Genomic DNA, 22,281 nt, shown 5'->3' with positions numbered 1-22,281 from the left:
TGCTGCTTCTTTCATAGAGAAGCAGAAATTTTTTAATCAAAATTAGTATCAAGTCATTTCTCTATGAAAGAAATTCCATCAATAGAACCAATCATAAAGAACTCGCTTCCACCATTGCCTGAAGGCTATCATAAATGTGGTAATTATAAATGTCTCACATGCCAAACAGCGGGAAAGAAGAAGAGTGTGGAGTTTAGTTCCGATGAAACTAAGGAGAAGTTTAGAATCAAAGGTCATCTAAACTGCAAATCCACGTTCGTAGTCTATGTAATGGACTGCGCCTGTGGGCTGCAGTATGTTGGCCGAACAACTCTGCATGTCAGGTACCTTGAACATCGGAGAAACATCCTGGCAGGTACCCGTACACACCCGCTATCGAAGCATATTTCATCTTGTCAGAAATACTGTGTTGATCAAGTTCAGATAAAAGCCATAGAGCATATAAAGAAAGGGAAGGGGTGACAGGTTTGGGAATCTTTGCCGTAGGGAGGCCTATTGGATTTTCAGATTAGCTACCTTAATGCCCAAAGGTCTTAATGACTGTGTGGAACTTAATAATATATGATCATTTAACTGTAAGAGTGTATAGCGGATTATTGACCCTTTCACCCCCCTGCTAAGATATCGGTCAACAGTCATTATGTACGATCACAGACCGTTATCTTCTATCCTTCCCTCTTCTATGTGTACAGACAGATAACATGAATCATTGTTTTTTTGAAATATGACTCCCTGTATATTTATAGTGTTAATAATAAAAAGTCGGTACTTGTTTCCTAGAACGGCCACAACGATTTAGATCGTTGTGGTCGTAAGATAAAAAATCGGATCGATCGCATCGCATGCGATTTGGTCGCATGCGATGCGACCGATCCGACCGACCGATTTTTCACCCGATTTTTTTTTTTTTTCACATGATTATTTTCAATTGCCCCCCCAAATGTTACTAAGTGGGCTAGACCCCACGATAGACGTCAACCCGAAGCGTGGCGAGCGCAGCGAGCCCGCGAGGGGCGGCGGTGCGCGTCCTCCGACCTTTTCATTCCTCTACTATCCACTAGGGCGTGGAGTGAGAATAGAATAGTGTGGCGAGCGCAGCGAGCCACCGAGCCCGAAGCGTGGCGAGCGCAGCGAGCCCCGCGAGGGGACGCGTATAACTTCACAGGTATACGCGTCCCCTCGCGGGGCTCGCTGCGCTCGCCACGCTTCGGGCTCGGTGGCTCGCTGCGCTCGCCACACTATTCTATTCTCACTCCACGCCCTAGTGGATAGTAGGGGAATGAAAAGGTCGGAGGACGCGCACCGCCGCCCCTCGCGGGCTCGCTGCGCTCGCCACGCTTCGGGTTGACGTCTATCGTGGGGTCATGGCGGGCACATAAAAAATGTGAAATGGGTCATATTGGCCCATTTCACCTTTTTTTATCATTTTTCCCTATGTGAGATGGACTTAATCAAGCCCATCTCATCTTGTGCCATTATAATGGCACAAGACCGACCGATTTCAATGTTAAAAGATTTTTTAACATTGAAGTCTATGGAAAAATCGGGTCAATCGGTCGGTCGCATCGCGGCCGATTTTAATTGGTCGCGACCGACCGATTGACCCGATTTCTGTCAATCAAAGGGAAAAAATTGTAAAAAATCGGCCACATCGTGAGGATCGTGTCCCTTAATTAAGAGCCACGATCACTCACGATTGTGGCCGTTCTAGGAAACAAGTACCAAAAAGTCTGTTCTGAAAATATTGTCTCTTTCTCCCTCTGTCCACAATATTGTCCCTCTCCCCTCCCTCTTTCCCCTATATACTTTATAAATAAGATAAAACAAATGATACATAAGGTAAAACATCTCTCTTTTCGAATGATATATAAATGAACATCAATTGATCTAAAGAATAATACTATTTCTCCTAAATAGTGGTTGTGTATAAGAAAAGTCTTTTACTTCTATCTTGTTCACTAGACTGAAACAAGGATGATATAAAAAAACGTAGAGAATTATTAAGTGAACACTGTTTCATGTATATATAATGGCGATATTCATGTTTAAGATATGTTATATATTTTTTAAGTTATGTATGTATGTGTATTTATTGATTTAGTGTGCTTATAATATACTATAGCCCGTTGCAAAAGGAAAAGCTCCGCATATCTAATTGTATCCAAAAACGGGCTGAGACAAACTTGTCACAAAGAACAGACAGACTGTGCATATGAATGGTGGCACATGTGACACAGATCCACCAATGAGAGCTCTTTGAAAATGAGAGCGAGGCTTGATGATAAGATGGAACGCGCGCTATGCGCTCCAAGTTGAAAACGAGGCTTGGCCATGACAAACGGCGCAAGCGCACATCAAGCCAGAGACGCCATTTAAACCAAGCGCCGGAGGCGCACTACATCTACGTCCTTCTGATGAAGCGGTCGGTTTGAAAGGCTGAGAAACGCGTAAAGGAGTCCACACAGGTGCCGACCTTACCGCCATTGTGCCCCCCTGCATGACCTCCCAACACCCCTTGGAAGTAACCCCGAAGGCTGCTTTGCACCCAGCAAGGAATCAGCAGCCGGGACGCCACCACCACGGAGCTGTGAGAGAGCTGATAGTATGCAGATGTTAGCAATACAGGCAAAACAAATAAAGAAGTACTAATGAATGCAATGAGCTGGAATACAAAGCAACGGCTATAGTGTGAACTGCAGTGGTTTTTTTTTTTTTTTTCAATAACTTTTTATTAAGGATTGAGCATAGTTATAACATAATTCACAGTTGCAGTGAGACTTTTGAAAAGCATACATTGACATCAAGAGGCATTCCTTTTGTTTTTGGTATTGTTATCATTCTTGAACACAGTTCACATTCAAAGATAAGAAGACTTAAAGAAAAACATGTGGAGTTACTAAACATTGATAACTAGGGGGCGGCCGCGGCCCGAGCCAGTCCACCACTCATACAGAGGTCGTGTTTGTCGGTAAGTCTATCGGGTTGGGCCCGGTGAGGACACGGGTCTCGTACCATTGGGTGGAGCGAAAGCATTTGTGGATTTGTAACTTTAGGTCATTGGATAGTGAATCGATAAAGCCCTCCCATATTTGGAAAAACGTTTCCGTACGTTCTTCTTTTTGGAGGGATGTTTCCACCCACTCCATGTGAAATATGTGAAATAGCTTAGCTCTAAACAGAGGTATAGAAGGAGGGTCTCTTTGGATCCATTGATGCAAGATACATATGCGGGCTACCGCTGATATTATAAGCATCATCTTTTTGCTTTCTTGGAGAATTGATGTTCCCATTGGGAATATACCCAGGATTGCCCATTCTGCCGACAGTGGGAGGCGATTCAATAAAAATGTAGTGGAGAATCCCTGTACCTGTTTCCAAAAACGTTTAATAGTAGGGCAATCCCACATGAGGTGTTGGAATGTTGCAGTGGGGCTATCACATTTTGGGCAGTTATCTGTGTCTGAGGTTTTTTAACATTTATTTTATGCTGAATTACCGGCCGGTATTTGTGTGATCATTGTTTAATTGATATATTAAAAAAAAATACATTTTTAAAGTGTATATCTGGATCAGCGCTGCCTCTAAATTTCTTTTTGGTACTACACAAGGGGTGGGGTATCCCCTTGCTAGAGACAGCAGCAGACCCAGTAGTGCTATATAGATCTGCGCTCTGACAATATCTTGCTTTTGATATACAGTAACCTTGTGCTTTATAATTTGATGGTTTAATATTTTTCCCACAGATATGTCTGCAGAAGGAAACCGGAAATTCTGGACCTGATTCCTTGAATTATATCGCAGGACTGAGTGTCTGTGGCGCCTGAGGAGCATGGACTATGCTCACAGGACAAAGCAGAATCGGGCGTATGACAAGCTGGTCCAATACAGTAGAGGCAGGAATGGCGCCGTTGACCGGAATTGGGTGGAGAAGACAGTCGCATCTTTCCGTACAGAGATTTTGAAGGAACACCGGAAGTATTTACAGCGTTCAGGAGCCGGAGCTGAGGAGGATCCTAAGTCTACGCTGTGGTATTACGACCTCATGAAGTTTACGTTGGCACAAGCGCCGAAGAGACGGTCACGGAGTAATCTGGATCTGGGGAGCCATGACCAGGTACGCACCCTCCCACTTATATTGTGTCGTACCCACATGTTTGTACACAGAGTTCATTTTTGTTTCTTCATTACAGGATGTTACACATGAATGGGAGGAGCCAACTGCACAGCCACGCCTACGGCGAAAGACGAAACAAAAAACTAGTTCTGCTCCGTCAAGAGCAGAAATCTTTTTGAAACATGCCAATGAGTTTCTTAATCGCCCCTGGGATATGGCGCATGGTTTTGGAATGTACATTGCGGCGGAAATGCGAACCATGGCGGAGGATCAATGTTCGGCTGTGTGATAAGATCATCGCATGCGCACATAGCAATTCCCTGTCCAACACAAGTGGGATAACATTGATGTCCAGTCCCCATCTACAGAACGGGCCCCCACCCACCTACCCGCATCCTCAACCCACGTCTTATGCACCGGCGAACCCACCTCCACAATCTACATAGCCCAGTCCCCGCCCCAAACTCAACACTGCGTCCAGTGACTTGCCTCTGTGCTGGATGAACCACGGTTTACTCATTTCATTCTTGACCTTATCCCAGACTCTTGCTCCATAGTGACCTGTATTTAAATCAATAGTACTACACCGTTGGTTGATTGACCTCGTTGACCCAGACTTATGTTGTATGAATGTTGTAACCTTTTTTGTATTTCCTGTGTTCTGTACTGTATTCTTCTACTGTTTGCCGTTGACATTAGTCCTTGCTTTAACGATGCTTGTTCCCGTGGTCAATTCAATGAATCCAGTCCAGAATTTTCAATTTTAAATATTAGTAAAAATAAAAAATACAAAAATTGTGGGGTTTTTTTATGGTCAAATATGGTGTTGGCCTTTCCTATTATGGTTGTGTATTAATTACATTTTAATGCAAATTAAAATTTGTGTAAAATATGTTAGTGGGAATGTATGGGGCCTATTTATTAACATTTGTGGCTAATTATAATATATATAAATAATATCTATTTTGGTACTTATGTAATATCTGGACTCCCGTTTTTCTTATGAGACCGCGTCCCCTCGCGGGGCTCGCTGCGCTCACCACGCTTCGGGCACGGTGGCTCGCTGCGCTCGCCACACTATATAAAATCAACTCCATGCGTAGTTGGATAGTAGGGGTATGAAAAAATGGGGTGCATTTAACATGGGAGTCCAGATAATACATAAGTACCCTATTTTTATATATCTCTATATATAGCTTTTCCTTGGGAAGCTGCCTTTGTGGGTAGGGCTTAAGCCAGGCGTATGCAAACTGTGGCCCTCCAGCTGTTGTTAATCTACACATCCCAGCATGCCTTGCCATAGTTTTAGCATTCCCTAATAGCAAAACTGTGGCAAGGCATGATGGGAGTTCACAACAGCTGGAGGGCCATAGTTTGGGCATGCCTGCCAAAAGGGGTACAGGTCATAGGTTTGGCTGCATGAAGGTCGACAGGGCTTAGCCAAGTCAACCGATTTCAGATGTAGTCCTAAGGTTGACCAGATCGGACGGTCAACACAAGCATTAGATCAACAATGGGGAGGTCAAAGGGCCGACATGAGTTTTTTTGGGCCCAAATGTTGACTTGCTGGGTATGGGCCAGCAAGGATTATGGTACAAATTCACCACTGCCTGCACCCATCACAAAGCAGGGCAGGTATTGGGTAACATGGATCACGTGACTCCGGGGTAGCCACCCGCCTCTCCTGCACAGAAATGGCCCTTCGCATATTGATGTCCTGCTTCTGGATCAGACTCAGCCGCTCCTGTATCATCTCCCCTCATTTCCAAGTTCCGATAATCCTCCGGATTGTTCTCATGGATCTCCGGAAAGGAATCCCTCTCCCATCAGCCACTGCTACATCCAGCAAGACCGAATGTGTCTCTTCTCCCTCGCTCCCTCCATATCAGTCACCGCCACAGCCTGTATAATACCAGGAATCAATCATGGAATATAGTAATAAGCACCTTGTTCTGGCAAGCCAAAAATAAAGAAATGCTCAGTAGCGATGTGAAGCGTTCAAGAGGTAAACCTGACCGATCTGGCCACAGAGCGTGACTGCACAGACTCAAAATGGCCGCCACTATTTATTTACACAGAAAGAGACACGCCCCCTGTAATATCCCAGCCCGGTATTCAAATTAGCTATTTATTGTATAGTTAGACTCATTTTGAGCCCGATTCAGACCAGATCTCAGGGTTTTCATAGCCCAGTGATCAGGCATACGCAGCAACACCAGAGAGAAATCACACCTTAGCACGGCTTGAAAAAGCAGCTGGATCAAGGATTCACTGCAAATCCATTTACAGCATCAATTGATTTTCAAGTCTGTGCGTAACCCGGGTCTTACTCGGCGGCTGCGATAGAATCAGGCTGATCAGGGGGCGGAGCTGACATCACATGACTTCCCCTCACACACCTGGCCACACCTGCTGTTTCCCTGACACGGACGGTCACCACCCCCAAATGCTGGCTTCCTGTCATGTGACCTTGCGAACAATCTGCAATATCAGAAATAATAGCAGGTTTCACCACGGGATGGCCTTGCACATGCGTACTACAGGACGTACGCATGCAAAGTTTATCGATAATCGGCCGGACGGCGATCAGTGAATCAGACCCATTGTTTTCTACTAGAACAGTGATGTCAAACTCATGGCCCTCCAGCTGTTGTGGAACTACACATCACAGCATGCCTTGCCACAGATTTTATATAATGGATTGCTAAAACTGTGGCAGGGCATGCTGGGACATGTAGTTTGACACCACTGTACTAGAACATTCCCAGACAGCCCTGTAGTGTAGATTTAACTCCAAACCCATCTGTATATTGGTCATTTATATTGCAATTAAAATACACATGGGAAGGCTCTGCGTGTCACTAGTAGAATTGGATTCCATTGGACGTCCTTAGAGACTCGGTATAGGCCCTACATTTATATTCTGGATAAACGGATTTATATTCTAGCTAGTTAAAAACCCGTCAAAACGGCAGCTTCTGCGATTGGCAAAATGGCAGCATGCTCTGCATCAGATTTAGCATGGCCAAATAGCAAAACTGAAGCAGAGCATGCTGGGATGTGTAGTTCAACAACAGCTGGAGTGTCAAGGTTACCCATCAAGGGTCTAGACTGATTTTTATTAGCGAACGGGTGAATGATCATTTGATGCTGAGCGACCATTGATGTTTCACCCGTGCGGCTGCATGCGTGGGGTGTATAACGTACACATCGCATGTTACAGAGGGGATCTGATCGCCCGGGGTTGGGCGTTCGGGCTAGCCGCGTTCACCGCTTCGCTATGCTGCAAGTATACGCAGCCTAGCAAACAGAACTGAATCAGGCCCAATATTTCATCCCATTTAGAAAGAACATGTTCAATCCCGCCTGGTGGAACTATCCGACAAGAATAGGACAAGTTTACATACGACCCAATCAACGGAAATATTGGCCAAGACTGAAAACCCCCCAATATCTGCCAACGGCCCCAACGTCAGACCAATAAAACACGCAGAGAACATTCTGTTAAAGAATGATTGACATTTCGTTTTGTTACAATCATTTATTGGTTTTCTGCTTTTACATTGAGAAATTAAACATTTGATCTGGAAAAATGAGCGTGTTCTAGAACCTTTGCCAGGTACTTTGTGTATCTGTGCGACGTAATCCACAGTAATACTTTTATTTTGAGCTGTGACCGTTTTTACTTTCACTTTGAGCAATGACCGGTTTTACTTTCACTTTGAGCAATGACCGGTTTTACTTTCACTATGTGATGTGACCGTTTTTTTTTTTCTTTCACTTTGAGCCGTGACAGTTTTAAGCCCACAAACTCTCCACCCACCCCCAGTCCCTATCTGCTCCTACCTCCAATCTCTGTCCGCACAGCTCCCTCTCTCCAGCAAGCTTGAAACAGATCAGCATCCCTGCAAAAGTAGCTTTCACTTTCTGTTAAGGAGCCATTTGGTCCGTCGAGTGCCCTCTAGTGGTACATCACCTCATAGAGGTGGGGAGTAGTTTGCCTTTTATATCTAGTGATAGGACTCTATATAACAATGGGTTATGGTATAGAACAGGGGTCCTCAAACCATTTTGCCCTGGGACCCCATCAGACAATAAACAAAAATTACAGGACCCCAGCAAGTTACTCCAGATGGTCATCACGTCACATGTGTAGTCAGCAGACAGCACATACATGGCAGCATTGTGGAGGCAAAACATGCTGTGAGGATTAAAAAATAACAGACAATCCAACAGATTTTTCAGACTGCTTGAATCACTGAATGATATTACAAAAGTCATCAGCCTAATGGTCAGCAACATGGAGCCGCGACCCCATGCCGAGATGGTCGGGACCCACTTTGGGGTCAGGACCTACAGTTTGAGAACCTCTGGTATAGAAGATCAGCGAAGTCTAGATGGAGAATCATGTGGTCAACCACTAATGGTCGAACATCTAGATCGTAGGTAACTGAAGATCAACGCAAGCAAAAGGTCAACGTGAAAGTGTTAGATCAGTGGTTCCCAAACTGTGTGCCGTGGCACCCTGGGGTGCCTTGGGGGACTTGCAGGGGTGCTCTGGGTTGGTGGTCCAGGACCAATTCAAATTTTTTATGTCCGTTAGAATAGTCAAATTGTGGTCAAGCAGAAGTGAATCCTGTCCATTACCACATAACTGATCCTAAGGATGATATCCATGCAATTTATTTAACTTAATATTTGTTTCTGACTTTCTCAATGAGAAACCTTTAGCCTAGGGGTGCCACGAAAACATTTCTGATGATTTGGGGTGCCGTGATTCAAAAACTTTGGGAACCCCGGTGTTACAATGAAAAGGTCAACATGGGGTTTTCACTTTTTTTGGTGTCTGTCGAACAGAGGTCAATATGGACAGTGGGGGGGTTCAAACTCCAATAAGTGGCTAGGTCGTCTCAAAAAGTACCACCATGTTTAAAATGAACAAATGGTAATTAATATAATATATATATATATATATATATATATATATATATATATATACATATATACATACATACACACACACACACATATATACATACATATATACACACACACATATACATACACACTGGGGAGTCCTAGAGCTCCTATGAGGGACTCAAAATAATACAATAATACAAATAAAACCTCTCCGTATAATAATAATAAAATATACATTTAATGGAAAAAACTAAATTATTTTAAAACCACTAATAATCTTACCGCGTGATGTCCAAGAGAAAAGTGTTTTTCAGTCCGATCCCTCATGTTATAGGGAATTGGACTGTGAGCGGCGAAACGCGTTGCATTTAGACACCAGCGAGGTTATTCAATTTGACATTTTTATTTTAATTTTCATCTCTGTTATTACTCAGTTGCTATTTTCAGAAAATGTATCCAATTGAAAAATTTACAAGGATATCAGTGGATTTTGGAATATATAGAGAATTGATACTCATTAAAATTATTTATCTCCTCTGTGAGTTTTCTGGTGTTTGTCAAGATAAGCTTTACATGTAAAACATTTCCCACACTCAGAACACGTAAAGGTTTTCTCACCTGTGTGAGTTCTCTTATGTTTAACAAGATCTGATGACTGGGTAAAAGATTTCCCACACTCAGAACAAGAATATGGCTTCTCACCTGTGTGACGTCGCTCATGTGTAACAAGATACGATTTCTGGGTAAAACATTTCCCACACTCAGAACATGTAAATGGTTTCTCACCTGTGTGAATTCTCTTATGTTTACCAAGATCTGATGACTGGGTAAAACATTTCCCGCACTCAGAACATGTGTATGGCTTCTCACCTGTGTGACTTCGCTCATGTGTAACAAGCGCGGATTTCTGTGTAAAACATTTCCCACATTCAGAACATAAAAATGGCTTCTCACCCGTGTGACTTTTCTCATGTATAACAAGGTGTGATTCCCGTGAAAAACACTTCCCACACACGGAACACGGAAATGGTTTCTCGCCTGTATGAAGTTTTTCATGTCTAACAAGATGTGAATCCCGTGAAAAACATTTCCCACACACAGAACATGTAAATGGTTTTTCACCTGTGTGAAGTTTCTCATGTCTAACCAAGTGTGATTTCCCTGCAAAACATTTGCCACACTCAGAGCATGCATATGGCCTCTCTCCTGAGTGATTTCTCCCATGTATCACAAGAGCTGATTTGTGTGTAAAACGTTTCCCACACTCAGAACATGAATACGGTTTCTCCCCTGTGTGAGTTCTCTGATGTACAGCAAGATTGGATTTCTGTCTAAAACATCTCCCACACTCAGGGCATGGAAACAGTTTCTGACGTGTGTGACTTCTCTGATGTGCAATCAGATCTTTTTTCTGTGTAAAACATTTCCCACACTCAGAACATGGAAATGAACTTTGTTTTGTCTCATGCTTGACCACAGGTGATTTCCCAGGTAAATGTGTCCAGAATTCAGAATATGGAAATGGTTTCTCTCCTGTGTGAACTCTCTGATGTATAATAAGATGTGCTTTTCGTGTGAAAAAATCCCCACACTCAGAACATGTAAATGGCTGCTCTCCTGCCCCAGCTGGCTGATGGGTAATAGGCTTTATTGTCTGTGTAAAGCTTGTCTTATCTACTCTACGAGCTGCAGTAGATGGAACAATATCTGAGGACCCAGGAGAAAATTCCCAACGACGTGTAGTCGAGTTTTCTCCTTGAGCGTCTTCGAATTCACCATCTGAAGAGAAGCGGAGATGTTCTCCTGAGGACCTCCTGTGGAGGCGTCCAACTGCGGAGGATATAAACAAAATATGAGAGCTTTATGGGATATCTGGCACAAGACACTCAAGCATGGATGATCCTGGCAGTACCAGTGACCTATACAGTACCGGGCACAGTATCTAGATGAGGCCGTACCAGTGACCTATACAGAACTGGACACAGTATCTAGATGAGGCCGCACCAGTGACCTATACAGAACTGGGCACAGTACCTAGATGAGGCCGCACCAGTGACCTATACAGAACCGGGCACAGCATCTAGATGAGGCCGCACCAGTGACCTATACAGAACTGGGCACAGTATCTAGATGAGGCCGCACCAGTGACCTATACAGAACTGGACACAGTATCTAGATGAGGCCACATCAGGACCTATACAGAACTGGGCACAGTACCTAGATGAGGCCGCACCAGTGACCTATACAGAACTGGACACAGTATCTAGATGAGGCCGCACCAGTGACCTATACAGAACTGGGCACAGTACCTAGATGAGGCCGCACCAGTGACCTATACAGAACTGGGCACAGTATATAGATGAGGCCACATCAGGACCTATACAGAACTGGGCACAGTACCTAGATGAGGCCGCACCAGTGACCTATACAGAACTGGGCACAGTATCTAGATGAGGCCGCACCAGTGACCTATACAAAACCGGACACAGTATCTAGATGAGGCCGCACCAGTGACCTATACAGAACTGGACACAGTATCTAGATGAGGCCACATCAGGACCTATACAGAACTGGGCACAGTATCTAGGTGAGGCCGCACCAGTGACCTATACAGAACTGGGCACAGTATCTAGATGAGGCCGCACCAGTGACCTATACAGAACCGGGCACAGTATCTAGATGAGGCCGCACCAGTGACCTATACAGAACCGGGCACAGTATCTAGATGAGGCCGCACCAGTGACCTATACAGAACCGGGCACAGCATCTAGATGAGGCCGCACCAGTGACCTATACAGAACCGGGCACAGTATATAGATGAGGCCGCACCAGTGACCTATACAGAACTAGACACAGTATCTAGATGAGGCCGCACCAGTGACCTATACAGAACCGGGCACAGTATCTAGATGAGGCCGCACCAGTGAGCTATACAGAACTGGACACAGTATCTAGATGAGGCCGCACCCCTATACAGAACTGGGCACAGTATCTAGATGAGGCCGCACCAGTGAGCTATACAGAACTGGACACAGTATCTAGATGAGGCCGCACCCCTATACAGAACTGGGCACAGTATCTAGATGAGGCAGCAGCAGTGACCTATACAGAACCGGGCACAGTATCTAGATGAGGCCGCACCCCTATACAGAACTGGGCACAGTATCTAGATGAGGCCGCACCAGTGACCTATACAGAACCGGGCACAGTATATAGATGAGGCCGCACCAGTGACCTATACAGAACCGGGCACAGTATCTAGATGAGGCCGCACCAGTGACCTATACAGAACCGGGCACAGTATCTAGATGAGGCCGCACCAGTGACCTATACAGAACCGGGCACAGTATCTAGATGAGGCCGCACCAGTGACCTATACAGAACCGGGCACAGTATCTAGATGAGGCCGCACCAGTGACCTATACAGAACCGGGCACAGTATCTAGATGAGGCCGCACCAGTGACCTATACAGAACTAGACACAGTATCTAGATGAGGCCGCACCAGTGACCTATACAGAACTGTACACAGCATCTAGATGAGGCCGCACCAGTGACCTATACAGAACTGTACACAGTATCTAGATGAGGCGGCACCAGTGACTATACAGAACCGGGAACAGTATCTAGATGAGGCTGCACCAGTGACCTACACAGAACCGGGCACAGTATCTAGATGACGCCGCACCAGTGACCTATACAGAACCGGGGCACAGCACCTAGATGAGGCCGCACCAGTGACCTATACAGAACCGGGCACAGTATCTAGATGAGGCCGCACCAGTGACCTATACAGAACCGGGCACAGTATCTAGATGAGGCCGCACCAGTGACCTATACAGAACTGGGCACAGTATATAGATGAGGCAGCACCAGTGACCTATACAGAACTGTACACAGTATCTAGATGAGGCCGCACCCCTATACAGAACTGGGCACAGTGCACTAGATGAGGCCGCACCAGTGACCTATACAGAACCGGGCACAGTGTCTAGATGAGGCCGCACCAGTGACCTATACAGAACCGGGCACAGTATCTAGATGAGGCCGCACCAGTGACCTATACAGAACCGGGCACAGTATCTAGATGAGGCCGCACCAGTGACCTATACAGAACCGGGCACAGTATCTAGATGAGGCCGCACCAGTGACCTATACAGAACTGGGCACAGTATCTAGATGAGTCCGCACCAGTGACCTATACAGAACTGGGCACAGTATCTAGATGAGGCAGCAGCAGTGACCTATACAGAACCGGGCACAGTATCTAGATGAGGCCACATCAGGACCTATACAGAACTGGGCACAGTACCTAGATGAGGCCGCACCAGTGACCTATACAGAACTGGGCACAGTATCTAGATGAGGCCGCACCAGTGACCTATACAGAACCGGGCACAGTATATAGATGAGGCCGCACCAGTGACCTATACAGAACCGTGCACAGTATATAGATGAGGCCGTACCAGTGACCTATACAGAACCGGGCACAGTATATAGATGAGGCCGCACCAGTGACCTATACAGAACCGGGCACAGTATATAGATGAGGCCGCACCAGTGACCTATACAGAACCGGGCACAGTGTCTAGATGAGGCCGCACCAGTGACCTATACAGAACCGGGCACAGTATCTAGATGAGGCCGCACCAGTGACCTATACAGAACCGGGCACAGTATCTAGATGAGGCCGCACCAGTGACCTATACAGAACCGGGCACAGTATCTAGATGAGGCCGCACCAGTGACCTATACAGAACCGGGCACAGTATCTAGATGAGGCCGCACCAGTGACCTATACAGAACCGGGCACAGTATCTAGATGAGTCCGCACCAGTGACCTATACAGAACCGGGCACAGTATCTAGATGAGGCCGCACCAGTGACCTATACAGAACCGGGCACAGTATATAGATGAGGCCGCACCAGTGACCTATACAGAACCGGGCACAGTATATAGATGAGGCCGCACCAGTGACCTATACAGAACCGTGCACAGTATATAGATGAGGCCGTACCAGTGACCTATACAGAACCGGGCACAGTATATAGATGAGGCCGCACCAGTGACCTATACAGAACCGGGCACAGTGTCTAGATGAGGCCGCACCAGTGACCTATACAGAACTGGGCACAGTGTCTAGATGAGGCCGCACCAGTGACCTATACAGAACCGGGCACAGTATCTAGATGAGGCCGCACCAGTGACCTATACAGAACCGGGCACAGTATCTAGATGAGGCCGCACCAGTGACCTATACAGAACCGGGCACAGTATCTAGATGAGGCCGCACCAGTGACCTATACAGAACTGGGCACAGTATCTAGATGAGTCCGCACCAGTGACCTATACAGAACTGGGCACAGTATCTAGATGAGGCAGCAGCAGTGACCTATACAGAACCGGGCACAGTATATAGATGAGGCCGCACCAGTGACCTATACAGAACTGGGCACAGTATCTAGATGAGGCCGCACCAGTGACCTATACAGAACCGGGCACAGTATCTAGATGAGGCCGCACCAGTGACCTATACAGAACCGGGCACAGTATCTAGATGAGGCCGCACCAGTGACCTATACAGAACTGGGCACAGTATCTAGATGAGGCCGCACCAGTGACCTATACAGAACTGGGCACAGTATCTAGATGAGGCCGCACCAGTGACCTATACAGAACCGGGCACAGTATCTAGATGAGGCCGCACCAGTGACCTATACAGAACCGGGCACAGTATATAGATGAGGCCGCACCAGTGACCTATACAGAGCCGGGCACAGTATCTAGATGAGGCCGCACCAGTGATCTATACAGAACTGGGCACAGTATATAGATGAGGCAGCACCAGTGACCTATACAGAACTGTACACAGTATCTAGATGAGGCCGCACCCCTATACAGAACTGGGCACAGTGCACTAGATGAGGCCGCACCAGTGACCTATACAGAACTGGGCACAGTATCTAGATGAGGCCGCACCAGTGACCTATACAGAACCGGGCACAGTATATAGATGAGGCCGCACCAGTGACCTATACAGAACCGTGCACAGTATATAGATGAGGCCGTACCAGTGACCTATACAGAACCGGGCACAGTATATAGATGAGGCCGCACCAGTGACCTATACAGAACCGGGCACAGTGTCTAGATGAGGCCGCACCAGTGACCTATACAGAGCTGGGCACAGTATCTAGATGAGGCCGCACCAGTGACCTATACAGAACCGGGCACAGTATCTAGATGAGGCCGCACCAGAGACCTATACAGAACTGGGCACAGTATCTAGATGAGGCCGTACCAGTGACCTATACAGAACCGGGCACAGTATATAGATGAGGCCGTACCAGTGACCTATACAGAACCGGGCACAGTATCTAGATGAGGTGTTAGAGGTGTTCCCCCATCCTGAACCTTCTGTGAGGGGATTCTAACGACGGCCTGTCCTTAGTCTCTAGGATTTGATCATAACCTGTGTTCTTTTACTGCTAGCAGGAGAATAATCAAATCGACACACACACTCTGGAGTGTCAAGAAGATGTTCTGCCGTTTAATAGCCTAATGCTTACATATATTCATTTTCTTATCTATTACATAATGGGTTTCACACATATAATTGCATTCCATAACATAAATCTCTTCTTGCCTATACACAATTCACTAATTGTCATACCCCAGCTTGTTCACATCACTACTGAGCTTTGGTTCCCCCACATCTCCTGGGCGTACAGCCAGAAACACAGATAAACGTTGTGCCCCTTATAAAAGATTTACGAGTCTCCTTCAGGAAACAAAACTTTTAAACTAAGCTAGAAATAACAAGGACCACAATACATTACATATATGATGCATACAAAATGGCGTATTATGGAGCTACATAGAATAACCAGCAATCTGCCTCTCTCAGAGGCTGTACCAGTGATCTATACAGAACTGGGCACAGTATCTAGATGAGGCCGCACCAGTGACCTATACAGAACCGGGCACAGTATATAGATGAGGCCGCACCAGTGACCTATACAGAACTGGGCACAGTATCTAGGTGAGGCCGCACCAGTGACCTATACAGAACTGGGCACAGTATCTAGATGAGGCCGCACCAGTGACCTATACAGAACCGGGCACAGTATCTAGATGAGGCCGCACCAGTGACCTATACAGAACCGGGCACAGTATCTAGATGAGGCCGCACCAGTGACCTATACAGAACCGGGCACAGTATATAGATGAGGCCGCACCAGTGACCTATACAGAACCGGGCACAGTATCTAGATGAGGCCGCACCAGTGACCTATACAGAACCGGGCACAGTATATAGATGAGGCAGCACCAGTGACCTATACAGAACTGTGCACAGTATATAGATGAGGCCACACCAGTGACCTATACAGAACCGGGCACAGTATATAGATGAGGCCGCACCAGTGACCTATACAGAACCGGGCACAGTATATAGATGAGGCTGCACCAGTGACCTATACAGAACCGGGCACAGTATATAGATGAGGCCGCATCAGTGACCTATACAGAACTGGGCACAGTATCTAGATGAGGCCACACCAGTGACCTATACAGAACTGGGCACAGTATCTAGATGAGGCCACACCAGTGACCTATACAGAACTGGGCACAGTATCTAGATGAGGCCGCACAGTGACCTATACAGAACCGGGCACAGTATATAGATGAGGCTGCACCAGTGACCTATACAGAACTGGGCACAGTATCTAGATGAGGCCGCACCAGTGACCTATACAGAACTGGGCACAGTACCTAGATGAGGCCGTACCAGTGAACTATACAGAACTGGGCACAGTATCTAGATGAGGCCGCACCAGTGACCTATACAGAACCGGGCACAGTATCTAGATGAGGCCGCACCAGTGACCTATACAGAACTGGGCACAGTATCTAGATGAGGCCGTACCAGTGACCTATACAGAACTGGGCACAGTATCTAGATGAGGCCGCACCAGTGACCTATACAGAACTGCGCACAATATCTAGATGAGGCCGCACCAGTGACCTATACAGAACCGGGCACAGTATCTAGATGAGGCCGCACCAGTGACCTATACAGAACCGGGCACAGTATCTAGATGAGGCCGCACCGGTGACCTATACAGAACCGGGCACAGTATCTAGATGAGGCCGCACCAGTGATCTATACAGAACTGCGCACAGTATATAGATGAGGCCGTACCAGTGACCTATACAGAACTGGGCACAGTATCTAGATGAGGCCGCACCCCTATACAGAACTGGGCACAGTGCACTAGATGAGGCCGCACCAGTGATCTATACAGAACTGTACACAGTATCTAGATGAGGCCGCACCCCTATACAGAACTGGGCACAGTGCACTAGATGAGGCCGCACCAGTGACCTATACAGAACTGGGCACAGTGTCTAGATGAGGCCGCACCAGTGACCTATACAGAACCGGGCACAGTATCTAGATGAGGCCGCACCAGTGACCTATACAGAACCGGGCACAGTATCTAGATGAGGCCGCACCAGTGACCTATACAGAACCGGGCACAGTATCTAGATGAGGCCGCACCAGTGACCTATACAGAACTGGGCACAGTATCTAGATGAGTCCGCACCAGTGACCTATACAGAACTGGGCACAGTATCTAGATGAGGCAGCAGCAGTGACCTATACAGAACCGGGCACAGTATCTAGATGAGGCCACATCAGGACCTATACAGAACTGGGCACAGTACCTAGATGAGGCCGCACCAGTGACCTATACAGAACTGGGCACAGTATCTAGATGAGGCCGCACCAGTGACCTATACAGAACCGGGCACAGTATATAGATGAGGCCGCACCAGTGACCTATACAGAACCGTGCACAGTATATAGATGAGGCCGTACCAGTGACCTATACAGAACCGGGCACAGTATATAGATGAGGCCGCACCAGTGACCTATACAGAACCGGGCACAGTGTCTAGATGAGGCCGCACCAGTGACCTATACAGAACCGGGCACAGTGTCTAGATGAGGCCGCACCAGTGACCTATACAGAACCGGGCACAGTATCTAGATGAGGCCGTACCAGTGACCTATACAGAACCGGGCACAGTATCTAGATGAGGCCGCACCAGTGACCTATACAGAACCGGGCACAGTATCTAGATGAGGCCGCACCAGTGACCTATACAGAACCGGGCACAGTATCTAGATGAGTCCGCACCAGTGACCTATACAGAACCGGGCACAGTATCTAGATGAGGCCGTACCAGTGACCTATACAGAACCGGGCACAGTATCTAGATGAGGCCGCACCAGTGACCTATACAGAACCGGGCACAGTATCTAGATGAGGCCGCACCAGTGACCTATACAGAACTGGGCACAGTATCTAGATGAGTCCGCACCAGTGACCTATACAGAACTGGGCACAGTATCTAGATGAGGCAGCAGCAGTGACCTATACAGAACCGGGCACAGTATATAGATGAGGCCGCACCAGTGACCTATACAGAACTGGGCACAGTATCTAGATGAGGCCGCACCAGTGACCTATACAGAACCGGGCACAGTATCTAGATGAGGCCGCACCAGTGACCTATACAGAACCGGGCACAGTATCTAGATGAGGCCGCACCAGTGACCTATACAGAACTGGGCACAGTATCTAGATGAGGCCGCACCAGTGACCTATACAGAACTGGGCACAGTATCTAGATGAGGCCGCACCAGTGACCTATACAGAACCGGGCACAGTATCTAGATGAGGCCGCACCAGTGACCTATACAGAACCGGGCACAGTATATAGATGAGGCCGCACCAGTGACCTATACAGAGCCGGGCACAGTATCTAGATGAGGCCGCACCAGTGATCTATACAGAACTGGGCACAGTATATAGATGAGGCAGCACCAGTGACCTATACAGAACTGTACACAGTATCTAGATGAGGCCGCACCCCTATACAGAACTGGGCACAGTGCACTAGATGAGGCCGCACCAGTGACCTATACAGAACTGGGCACAGTATCTAGATGAGGCCGCACCAGTGACCTATACAGAACCGGGCACAGTATATAGATGAGGCCGCACCAGTGACCTATACAGAACCGTGCACAGTATATAGATGAGGCCGTACCAGTGACCTATACAGAACCGGGCACAGTATATAGATGAGGCCGCACCAGTGACCTATACAGAACCGGGCACAGTGTCTAGATGAGGCCGCACCAGTGACCTATACAGAGCTGGGCACAGTATCTAGATGAGGCCGCACCAGTGACCTATACAGAACCGGGCACAGTATCTAGATGAGGCCGCACCAGAGACCTATACAGAACTGGGCACAGTATCTAGATGAGGCCGTACCAGTGACCTATACAGAACCGGGCACAGTATATAGATGAGGCCGTACCAGTGACCTATACAGAACCGGGCACAGTATCTAGATGAGGTGTTAGAGGTGTTCCCCCATCCTGAACCTTCTGTGAGGGGATTCTAACGACGGCCTGTCCTTAGTCTCTAGGATTTGATCATAACCTGTGTTCTTTTACTGCTAGCAGGAGAATAATCAAATCGACACACACACTCTGGAGTGTCAAGAAGATGTTCTGCCGTTTAATAGCCTAATGCTTACATATATTCATTTTCTTATCTATTACATAATGGGTTTCACACATATAATTGCATTCCATAACATAAATCTCTTCTTGCCTATACACAATTCACTAATTGTCATACCCCAGCTTGTTCACATCACTACTGAGCTTTGGTTCCCCCACATCTCCTGGGCGTACAGCCAGAAACACAGATAAACGTTGTGCCCCTTATAAAAGATTTACGAGTCTCCTTCAGGAAACAAAACTTTTAAACTAAGCTAGAAATAACAAGGACCACAATACATTACATATATGATGCATACAAAATGGCGTATTATGGAGCTACATAGAATAACCAGCAATCTGCCTCTCTCAGAGGCTGTACCAGTGATCTATACAGAACTGGGCACAGTATCTAGATGAGGCCGCACCAGTGACCTATACAGAACCGGGCACAGTATATAGATGAGGCCGCACCAGTGACCTATACAGAACTGGGCACAGTATCTAGGTGAGGCCGCACCAGTGACCTATACAGAACCGGGCACAGTATATAGATGAGGCCGCACCAGTGACCTATACAGAACCGGGCACAGTATCTAGATGAGGCCGCACCAGTGACCTATACAGAACCGGGCACAGTATATAGATGAGGCAGCACCAGTGACCTATACAGAACTGTGCACAGTATATAGATGAGGCCACACCAGTGACCTATACAGAACCGGGCACAGTATATAGATGAGGCCGCACCAGTGACCTATACAGAACCGGGCACAGTATATAGATGAGGCTGCACCAGTGACCTATACAGAACCGGGCACAGTATATAGATGAGGCCGCATCAGTGACCTATACAGAACTGGGCACAGTATCTAGATGAGGCCACACCAGTGACCTATACAGAACTGGGCACAGTATCTAGATGAGGCCACACCAGTGACCTATACAGAACTGGGCACAGTATCTAGATGAGGCCGCACAGTGACCTATACAGAACCGGGCACAGTATATAGATGAGGCTGCACCAGTGACCTATACAGAACTGGGCACAGTATCTAGATGAGGCCGCACCAGTGACCTATACAGAACTGGGCACAGTACCTAGATGAGGCCGTACCAGTGAACTATACAGAACTGGGCACAGTATCTAGATGAGGCCGCACCAGTGACCTATACAGAACCGGGCACAGTATCTAGATGAGGCCGCACCAGTGACCTATACAGAACTGGGCACAGTATCTAGATGAGGCCGTACCAGTGACCTATACAGAACTGGGCACAGTATCTAGATGAGGCCGCACCAGTGACCTATACAGAACTGCGCACAATATCTAGATGAGGCCGCACCAGTGACCTATACAGAACCGGGCACAGTATCTAGATGAGGCCGCACCAGTGACCTATACAGAACCGGGCACAGTATCTAGATGAGGCCGCACCGGTGACCTATACAGAACCGGGCACAGTATCTAGATGAGGCCGCACCAGTGATCTATACAGAACTGCGCACAGTATATAGATGAGGCCGTACCAGTGACCTATACAGAACTGGGCACAGTATCTAGATGAGGCCGCACCCCTATACAGAACTGGGCACAGTGCACTAGATGAGGCCGCACCAGTGATCTATACAGAACTGTACACAGTATCTAGATGAGGCCGCACCCCTATACAGAACTGGGCACAGTGCACTAGATGAGGCCGCACCAGTGACCTATACAGAACTGGGCACAGTGTCTAGATGAGGCCGCACCAGTGACCTATACAGAACCGGGCACAGTATCTAGATGAGGCCGCACCAGTGACCTATACAGAACCGGGCACAGTATCTAGATGAGGCCGCACCAGTGACCTATACAGAACCGGGCACAGTATCTAGATGAGGCCGCACCAGTGACCTATACAGAACTGGGCACAGTATCTAGATGAGTCCGCACCAGTGACCTATACAGAACTGGGCACAGTATCTAGATGAGGCAGCAGCAGTGACCTATACAGAACCGGGCACAGTATCTAGATGAGGCCACATCAGGACCTATACAGAACTGGGCACAGTACCTAGATGAGGCCGCACCAGTGACCTATACAGAACTGGGCACAGTATCTAGATGAGGCCGCACCAGTGACCTATACAGAACCGGGCACAGTATATAGATGAGGCCGCACCAGTGACCTATACAGAACCGTGCACAGTATATAGATGAGGCCGTACCAGTGACCTATACAGAACCGGGCACAGTATATAGATGAGGCCGCACCAGTGACCTATACAGAACCGGGCACAGTGTCTAGATGAGGCCGCACCAGTGACCTATACAGAACCGGGCACAGTGTCTAGATGAGGCCGCACCAGTGACCTATACAGAACCGGGCACAGTATCTAGATGAGGCCGTACCAGTGACCTATACAGAACCGGGCACAGTATCTAGATGAGGCCGCACCAGTGACCTATACAGAACCGGGCACAGTATCTAGATGAGGCCGCACCAGTGACCTATACAGAACCGGGCACAGTATCTAGATGAGGCCGCACCAGTGACCTATACAGAACCGGGCACAGTGTCTAGATGAGGCCGCACCAGTGACCTATACAGAACTGGGCACAGTATCTAGATGAGGCCACACCAGTGACCTATACAGAACTGGGCACAGTATCTAGAT

The 22,281-nt window shown here is 47.4% G+C and overlaps 3 protein-coding genes across 6 annotated transcripts in view; 2 read left to right on the top strand and 1 right to left on the bottom strand.

Moving 5' to 3' along the window:
* Positions 1 to 22,281, top strand: part of LOC146009857 (uncharacterized) — a 426,052-nt gene that overhangs the window by 217,044 nt on the left and 186,727 nt on the right. The gene's annotated exons all lie outside the window — the stretch shown is intronic.
* On the top strand, positions 3,524 to 5,075 carry LOC146009893 (uncharacterized). Its single transcript, XM_083150491.1, has 2 exons — positions 3,524 to 4,114; positions 4,191 to 5,075. The coding sequence occupies exons 1-2, from the start codon at positions 3,830 to 3,832 to the stop codon at positions 4,401 to 4,403; spliced, it is 498 nt and encodes a 165-aa protein (XP_083006617.1). The 5' UTR covers positions 3,524 to 3,829; the 3' UTR covers positions 4,404 to 5,075.
* LOC146007356 (uncharacterized) overlaps positions 7,646 to 22,281 on the bottom strand; it is an 83,342-nt gene continuing 68,706 nt past the window's right edge. The window contains exon 9 of the mRNA XM_083145705.1: positions 7,646 to 10,864. Coding sequence (XP_083001831.1) covers positions 9,558 to 10,864 — 1,307 coding nt within the window. The 3' untranslated portion in view covers positions 7,646 to 9,557. The remainder of the gene's footprint in view (positions 10,865 to 22,281) is intronic.

This window comes from Crinia signifera, chromosome 6 (assembly GCF_055691185.1).
Source record: "Crinia signifera chromosome 6, ASM5569118v1, whole genome shotgun sequence".
NCBI classification, from domain to species: Eukaryota; Metazoa; Chordata; class Amphibia; order Anura; family Myobatrachidae; genus Crinia; species Crinia signifera.
Note: the sequence above shows the minus strand (reverse complement) of the source record. Positions and strands in the feature narration are given on the sequence as shown.